This window comes from Nannobrachium achirus (genome assembly GCF_963921795.1).
Source record: "Nannobrachium achirus genome assembly, chromosome: 7".
NCBI lineage: Eukaryota > Metazoa > Chordata > Actinopteri > Myctophiformes > Myctophidae > Nannobrachium > Nannobrachium achirus.
This window is the reverse complement of record NC_137816.1, coordinates 68,862,031-68,871,321: the sequence shown is the minus strand read 5'-3', so window position 1 is coordinate 68,871,321 and position 9,291 is coordinate 68,862,031. Positions and strand designations below refer to the sequence as shown.

The 9,291-nt window shown below is 45.0% G+C and overlaps 1 protein-coding gene across 1 annotated transcript in view; it reads left to right on the top strand.

The window, feature by feature from the left end:
- The window catches only part of shank2a (SH3 and multiple ankyrin repeat domains 2a), a gene marked incomplete at its 5' end in the record, with an annotated part of 314,465 nt that overhangs the window by 170,197 nt on the left and 134,977 nt on the right, over nucleotides 1-9,291 (top strand). The window contains 1 exon segment of the mRNA XM_080730420.1: nucleotides 1,318-1,399. Coding sequence (XP_080586546.1) covers nucleotides 1,318-1,399 — 82 coding nt within the window.

Below are 9,291 nucleotides of genomic sequence, written 5' to 3'. Positions count from 1 at the left end.
GGTACGGTGTCCCCCCCCACACACACACACACACACACACACACACACACACTCCAAGGCCACGGTCCAACCACGTGGAGGCACTGGACAATGTGTGTGTGTGTTGGAATGGCTGCACCAGGGTCCAGACTCTGTTGGCCCCGTCGGCCAGGGCACGTGCACGCGTAGAGTAAACACACGTGCACGCGTAGAGTAAACACACGTGCACGCGTAGAGTAAACACACGTGCACGCGTAGAGTAAACACACGTGCACACGTAGGGTAAACACACGTGCACGCGTAGGGTAAACACACGTGCACGCGTAGGGTAAACACACGTGCACGCGTAGAGTAAACACACGTGCACGCGTAGAGTAAACACACGTGCACGCGTAGAGTAAACACACGTGCACGCGTAGGGTAAACACACGTGCACACGTAGGGTAAACACACGTGCACGCGTAGGGTAAACACACGTGCACGCGTAGGGTAAACACACGTGCACGCGTATAGAACTAGAAGTGCCAGGGATTGGCTGGGCCTGGCGCAGTGGCGTCAGTTAAAACAAGCTAAGGTATGGCAACATGACTGGTGTCTAAAAGCTAAGGTATGGCAACATGACTGGTGTCTAAAAGCTAAGGTATGGCAACATGACTGGTGTCTAAAAGCTAAGGTATGGCAACATGACTGGTGTCTTCACACGCGTGCAAAGACACCAGTCATGTTGCCATACCTTAGCAACAGGCGTGATACGTTTATTTTGAGAAGTACATTCTTACCTGGGGGCGGCAGTGGCCGCTGTCTTAGAACGCGGAGAGTTCCCGACAGAGTTACCGTCAGTTTTGTTCATTAACTCATCCAGTGCCCGGAATCACCACATGAGGGCGCCCAATGGCCAGAGAATCCACCATAGACATACGCTGTATACGCACAAGCCGTGCGCAGCCATGACGCGCCTGAACACTTTCCTTTGTGTCACTCAGTTCAGCGCAGTTCAGGCCAAAGGTGGTATTGCAGCTGAAAATGCTCTGAGAGCCATTCAAAAATGAGAGGCTCTCTATTCAGGAGTGGTAATTTAGCCTCAAACCTTTTGAAAAACTTTTTGGGACATAAACATTTTAAATGCATGGTGTATCACCTTTAAGAGGTTTTGGCCAGACAGTGACGATATGATAAATACAGTACAGTATAGATAGATACTGATGCTTTGCTCTGTGTATTCAGATATGATAAATACAGTACAGTATAGATAGATACTGATGCTTTGCTCTGTGTATTCAGATATGATAAATACAGTACAGTATAGATAGATACTGATGCTTTGCTCTGTGTATTCAGATTCCAGGGCGGATCGCAGCGACAGACGGAAGCTCTTCAGACATTACACCGTGGGCTCTTATGACAGCTTCGACGCCTCCAGGTAAGACCCCGGACATTAACTCACCGGGTGCCCACGCGTCAAACTCTTTGATGTCGCTGGAGGCCCACAACGTTTTGACGTGTTTACTGTATTTACAGTATTAACTTTAAATCTCACCGTTAGGTTGGGGCTACGCATGGATGTAGCCCATTAGCCGCTAGTCGCTTCGAGTCGACGCTGAGAGCATCGCGCGGCCGTTTTTCTCCATATACTCCATATAACGCCCTTTATCTCTGATGTTTGTTTTATGGCTAAAACTGTGGCGGGGTGCGGCAAAATGTCAAAATTCTGATCGGCAATGAACAGTTATGATCAACACTGGTCCATACAGAAAGTTACACAATAACATCCTGTCTGCGCTCATGTGACCAAGTGACGTCATGACGCATGCATTGACGCAGCAGGGCCGTATTCAATACAATGGTGGTGGGCCTGGGCAGCAAGAGGGGATAAATGGGGCTCAATCCAGGGGCACCCGATGTGTTAAAGGACACCTCCTCCCTAAATCACTTCTAAGCTCATTTTCCTACTTATATTGATCCATAATGACTGTCCATGGGGTCTGTTAGGCAGAAATGCTCCTGTTGTCCAGTTTCCCCAGCAGAACCCAGCAGCTCTCATAGCATAGAGTGGAGCCTATAAGCCTATCGCTTTTACACTATTTGTTGTGGTCAAAAGTGATTTTATTTTTCATGAATGTATTACTAGTCCACATCCATGCCTTGGTTGTCCCACACAACCCACCACAATTGCCTAAATAATGTTTTGGGGTGAGCATTCGGCACAAGTGCCAATTAAAGTGACTGTACTGGCCAATCACAGGGCATCTTTTCCGGTACTTGGCAAAACACATAAGAGAATATCATCTGTTTAGCAGAGTGTGATGGCTTGTGTGGGACAACGATGGCATGGATGTGTTTGTAATGACAACTAGTACCACCTTCATGAAAAATAATCTATTTTGACCACAACAAATAGTGTAACAGTGATAGGCTTATAGGCTCCACTCTATGCTATGAGAGCTGCTGGGTTCTGCTGGGGAAACTGGACAACAGGGGCATTTCTGCCTAATAGACCCCATGGACAGTCTTTTGGATCAATATAAGTAGGAAAATGAGCCTAAAAGTGATTTAGGGAGGAGTTGTCCTTTAAATATTACGATTTATTCATTTACTATATATTTCTTTTGATTATGTATGGATGGATGGATGGATGGATGGATGGATGGATGGTTCAATCTCTTGTGAAACATCAAAGACTGACCATGTGTGAGAGAGAGGCTCAGAGACAGAGACCTACTGTACAGTAGCCTACAGACTATACAACCAATAAGGTATTTTATTTACAATTATGACTATGATCAGTGGTGTAAAGTAACTAAGTACATTTACCCTCGGGATACCCCCAACTTTGATTGGCTCCCACAAAGTTTCCCAAGGGAGTTGGGATTGAAAAGGTTCAGAGGTGATAGTAGACACCATTATGAACACATCTGTGAAGAAAGCTATTGATAATGAATGATTTAGTTCCCAGATTGGTCCAGCAGGAGGCTAACTTTCCCTTACTATTGACCTTTTCTAAAAAGGTAACTATACAAGCCACACCTCTATACCAACGTGGCCCTTGCCCTTTTACCTGGTCACGCACGCGCGCACGCACGCACGCACGCACGCACGCACTCACACACGCACGCACACACGCACGCACTCACACACGCACGCACGCACTCACACACGCACGCACGCACGCACGCACGCACTCACACACGCACGCACACACGCACGCACTCACACACGCACGCACACACGCACGCACTCACACACGCACGCACACACGCACGCACTCACACACACACGCACACACGCACGCACACACGCACGCACTCACACACGCACGCACGCACACACGCACGCACGCACGCACGCACGCACGCACGCACGCACGCACGCACGCACACACGCACGCACTCACACACGCACGCACACGCGCACGCACACAGAAACATCAAACATACAGCTCTTAGAATATCTGGGATTGACCTTCTGAAATCCAGTGCGTGCGTGCGTGCGTGCGTGCGTGAGTGCGTGCGTGCCTGCGTGCCTGCGTGCGTTCGTTCTGTGCTGGTGGGTTGGGACTATCAAGGACATGATGACATGTCCTCAGTGTCAGGTGGAAACCTTGTATGTCCAAAACGGTTCAAAGAAACATGTTCATCCAACAGGTCCAATTATTGAGTCCAGGGGTCTTCAACAGGGGGTCCGGGACCCCTATAGGGTGTCCTCAGAGTTACTACAGGGGGTCCAACAAATCTTTGTGTGATAAGAAATGTGTTTTTTCTACACTAACCACTTGAATCCCTATCCCTATTCTGTGTGGAACAAGAATAGCAGATCTACAAGCTCACAACGCCTCGCAGCACGCTCCTTTAAGGCCTTCGGTAGGGGCGTTCCACATTTTGGTTGTATAGCAGAAGAACGATTCAGAACAGTGCGGACATGAATAACATTCAGATTTCTACTGCTTTTGCCTGGCACTTTTGTAAAACGAAATAGGGCATTAAAGGGATATTCCACTTTCAATAAAATTCCACTTCCTAATACGTGAGCAGGCCGTGTTTTTTCCATAAAGTTTTTCATGTATTTTTTATAAATGATTATTTTTTCATTTTCCCAAAGAATTATTAAAAATACATGAAAAACATTATGAAAAACACACGGCCTGCTCACGTATTAAGAGGGTATTATGAGTCACCAGAAAAAATAATGTGTGTTTTTAATGAATCTATCATGGTTAAAATGGAGTTTGAAGTTACAATGAGTGTGTGTGGGGAGAGGGCCTGGTAACATTTACGTAAAATATCTAAATATTGAATGAAGAAAATTAAAAACTGTTCAGGGTATTCATACAAGCCTGATTAGACCATACAATGACAAAAAGTTTATTGAAAGTGGAATATCCCTTTAACTTAGATTAAAGAAAGAAGATTAAAATAAAATAAATACATATGGAGATGAGAGGTTTCTATATTTCATTAGTGAAGCAGATGTACTGTGGGGGGGGGGGGGGGGGGGGGGGTTGTAATCTGGTCCAAGGTGAAACATCCCTCAGATATTAACCTTCACCCCCCTGCATACCGTACAATAGTGGTTTGATCCAGAACTCACCCCTGCATACAGTACAATAGTGGTTTGATCCAGAACTCACCCCTGCATACAGTACAATAGTGGTTTGATCCAGAACTCACCCCTGCATACAGTACAATAGTGGTTTGATCCAGAACTCACCCCTGCATACAGTACAATAGTGGTTTGATCCAGAACTCACCCCTGCATACAGTACAATAATGGTTTGATCCAGAACTCACCCCTGCATACAGTACAATAATGGTTTGATCCAGAACTCACCCCTGCATACAGTACAATAATGGTTTGATCCAGAACTCACCCCTGCATACAGTACAATAGTGGTTTGATTCAGGAACTCACCCCTGCATACAGTACAATAATGGTTTGATCCAGAACTCACCCCTGCATACAGTACAATAATGGTTTGATCCAGAACTCACCCCTATACCAGAGCAGTGTAAGCAGAGTGGCGTCACGCTTTGATCTCGCCGCAGACCGGAAGTGGCGTCGCATGGAGCCTGTTCTCATTCTTAGTGAGCCTCTGCTGCTCTTCAGCCCCGTCCGCCTCCATTATAACCCAGGCATTTTCACTCACTGGTAAGTAGACTAAATCACGTCTTTTTACCTCCTTTTAACTCATTCACGGGCCTCTCCAAGGTAGACGACATTATTAAAAGGGGGGAAAAGATGTGATTTAGTCTTCTTACCAGCGAGTGAAAATGCCTGGGTTATAATGGGGGCGGACGGGGCTGAAGAGCAGCAAAGGCTCCTTGACAACTTGGGGGCCAAACTCGTTCAGTAACGAGATACGGCCACTGGAGGTCGCTGTGCCAAAAGGAGTTGTCTCGTTCCTGAACGAGACAAAGGGTTAACTGTGCAGCGTGCTGCTGCGTGCATGTTGTGTTCCCTGTGAAAGACCCTGGTCCATACGTCATACCGTGGCTCGCAGAGAAGCAAAATGGATGGTCTAGGCTGCATTGACTTCCATTCTAGGCTGAAACATAATAACAGCTTTATCTATGAATAAGGTGCAAAGAACGCCAGGGAAGCAGAGATCTGCCTGTTTTCACGGCGACACTTTACCGTGATGGTCGGCCCCGGTTTGGATTTTAGTTTCGCTAGTGTTTGTAAAACAAATGGATTATCTTCCTCAATCGTCAGTGGACACTCACGTGCACACGCACGAAGCTTCCGAGGCTCTTCAAAATAAAACGTAAGCGAACGGCGGCAGCAGCAACAGCTAGAAATGTGAGAAACCTTGGCTTCCCATGTGTTAAAATGAGAACAGGCTCCAGTAAGCTAGGCTAAGCTAGCGACTTCCATAGCTTTACACGCTTACAATGGGAGTCGACGGAAGTGTCGTAACTCTCTCTTTCTAGAGGTCTGGTCCTTACATACAATAGATACACCAATAGTTTGTTCCAGAACCAGGCACGTGCACACATAGACATCAAAGGGGGCTTGAGCCCCTGCCCCATGAATGCAGTTTTTACTATGGTGATTCCATACCATACCTGAAGGCAGCATTCAAGAGAACTGCCTTGTCCAAACTCTCCTGAACTTGAATGCAGCATCTTATGTTGAAAGAATTGCCCTCTCTGTGTAGAAATCCATGCCGTTACGGCACATCTCCAGTATTGGCTAGATTATGCTTAGTTCAGTGTGGTATCACGCACCGGAAAATAGCCGACCTCCAAGCTTGGAGGTCCGCTACTGTTGATATTTTCACCAAAAGGCCCTTTTATAAATGTCAGCCCCTGCCCCTCTAGCACACTTTTCATGTCCCAAGAATCCATGGGCACACCAACATAATACGGGGGTGTAAATATCGTCACTGTCGGGAAGAAACCTTGTATTAGTTCAAATGTGTACGTTTCTTCGCGAAGTAAAGCCCTGCTTCATCGTACAAGGCTGTCACACAACAGTAGTGTTGTGTGCTTGTAGATCTGCTGTTTTCACTAGTTTAAATCATTTTCAAAATGATAAATACAATACTGGCTTTCAAGCAGTTTCAAGGGGCACACTTGACCCTTCTCAGGGGCACAGCAAAGGTCCCCAGGACCAGTGGTTGAGAAACCACTGTAACATACTCTGCACGTCCATGTCCAGAGCTCACCCCTGCATACACACCAATTAGTCAGGGAAAATTCTCAGAATACCTGTCAAATCTGGGAATAAATTCCTTACCAAACAATGTCTTCACCAATGTGTTGATAAAGGTGTCTAGTAACATATCTAACAAAGATTGAAATTCAACATCCCTAGCAAAATGTTTGACAGCTAGGGTAATTCTGGGTCTCATTCACTTACTATACAATGTATATAAGGGAAAAAATCACTCCCAAAAATCTGCTTTAAGTGTGATGTGAGGGGTCTAACTAGGTGTGTTTAATTAGTCTGAATCCATTGCTAGCATTTGTTTTGCACGAAAAACATTCTTTGGGCCAAAAATGGACCCCATACACCTTGTAAAAAGTGATGACTCATCACTAAACCATATTTTTTTTTGCATTCTGATTTTGGCCCAATTAATGTTTTTTGTGCAAAACAAATGCTTGCAATGGATTCAGAATAATTAAAAACACCTAGTTAGACCCCTAACATGCTACTTAAAGCATATTTTTGGGAGTGATTTTTTTCCCTTATAGTACAGTGTATAGTAAGTGAATGAGACCCAGAATTACCCTAGCTGTCAAATATTTTGCTAGGGATGTTGAATTTCAATCTTTGTTAGATATGTTACTAGACACCTTTACCAACACATTGGTGAAGACATTGTTTGGTAAGGAATTTATTCCCAGGGTTTTATTAAAATTCCCTGACTAAATGGTTTAATCCAGATGGCCACGGTAGAGCTTTGAAGCAGCCTTGGCCTGGTGGTCGATCCTGGGCTACTGTGTACCCTAGATCAGGGGTTCCCAAACCTTTTTGTCTCAGGGCACCCCATGAATATTGTATTAATCTGAGGCACCCCTACATTATAATTTTCACTCCCAGCACCTTATATTTATAGCATATCGTCGTTGTCGGGTGGAAACCTGGTATGTCCAAAACCGTTTGTTTTGTATTTATCATCTATAAAATGTACTAAACTAGTGAAAACAGCAGATCTACAAGCACACAATGCTGTTTTCGCTATTTTTGTGCGACAGTCTTGTATGATGAAGCAGGGCTTTGCTTTACCAAAAGACGTACAGATTTGAAACTTGGAGATACAAGGTTTCTGCCCGGCTGTGACGATATTTTAGTGATTATGTTGCGAGGAAAACGTTGAGATAAAAGCCATTTTGGTTAGAACTGACTGAAAATAACTTTGTACTTCAAGTTTAAAATGATACTAAATTATTTTTTCAAGTGTCCAAATAAATTCCAAATATTATCAAATGATCTCGCGGCACCCCTGGACTGCCGTCGCAGCACCCCAGGGTGCCCCGTCACCCCAGGGTGCCCCGTCACCCCTGGACTGCCGTCGCGGCACCCCAGGGTGCCCCGTCACCCCAGGGTGCCCCGTCACCCACTTTGAAAACCTCTGCCCTAGTGCAGTGGTTCTCAACCTGTGGGACAAATTAAACATTGGACAAATTGTCAGATATTAGAGGCAGAAATTTGGAGGCAGAAAAATGTCCTCAGACGGGTGGCTGGTATCTCCCTTAGAGATAGGGTGAGAAGTTCAGTCACCCGAGAGAGACTTGGAGTAGAACCGCTGCTCCTACACTTGGAAAGGAGTCAGCTTAGGTGGTTGGGGCATCTAGTACGGATGCCCCCCGAGCGCCTTCCTAGGAAGGTCCTCGATGCACATCCCACTGGGAGGAGACCCCGTGGCAGACCAATAGTCCAGTAATTTTAGGCCAAAATTAGGCTAAACCTAAAACAAATTGCAATAGTAGCAAACTCAACTGATTTGTATCCTCAATATGTCCTTAGTGAGAGAAAAAAAGTCCCAAGGAATCCCATCAGGGCAAAGTTTTGAAAACGACCTACCTACCTTCACTTACTATATACTACAATATAAAGGAAAAGATTACTCCCAAAAAATCTGCTTTAAGTTGGATGTGAGGGGTCAAACTAGGGGTTTTTAATTATTCTGAATCCATTGCAAGCATTTGTTTTGCACGAAAAAACATTCCTTGGGCAAGAAATGGCCACTCAAAACGATGGTTTAGTGATGAGTCATCAATTTTCACAGTCTTTTGGGGTCCGTTTTTAGCCCAAGGAATGTTTTTCATGCAAAACAAATGCTTGCAATGGATTCAGAATAATTAAAAACCCCTAGTTTGACCCCTCACATCCCACTTAAAGCAGATTTTTTGGGAGTCATATTTTCCTTTATAGTGTAGTAGTGTATAGTAAGTGAAGGTAGGTAGGTCGTTTTCAAAACTTTGCCCCGATGGGATTCCTTGGGACTTTTTTTCCCTCAATAAGGACATAATGAGGATACAGAATCAGTTGAGTTTGCTACTACTGCAATTTGTTTTAGGTTTTTTCATATAATGACTGGACTACAAAGACCAGATGGGATTATGGGATTCATCAAGCATTTTGCGGCAACATTACACCCATATGTTGATCCTACCGGCATTTAGGACAATTCAAAAGTTATGGGTCAGATTCAGCAATGTTTTATTGCCAGGGATTTTAAAAGGATTTTGAAGGTAAAACAGAAATATAAGCCAGATCAGATTGATGAATCAGGCCCAATATCAACACACTGGCCTGGGAACGCCTTGCTATACCCCCAGTCGGAGTGGAGGAAGTTGCTCAGGATAA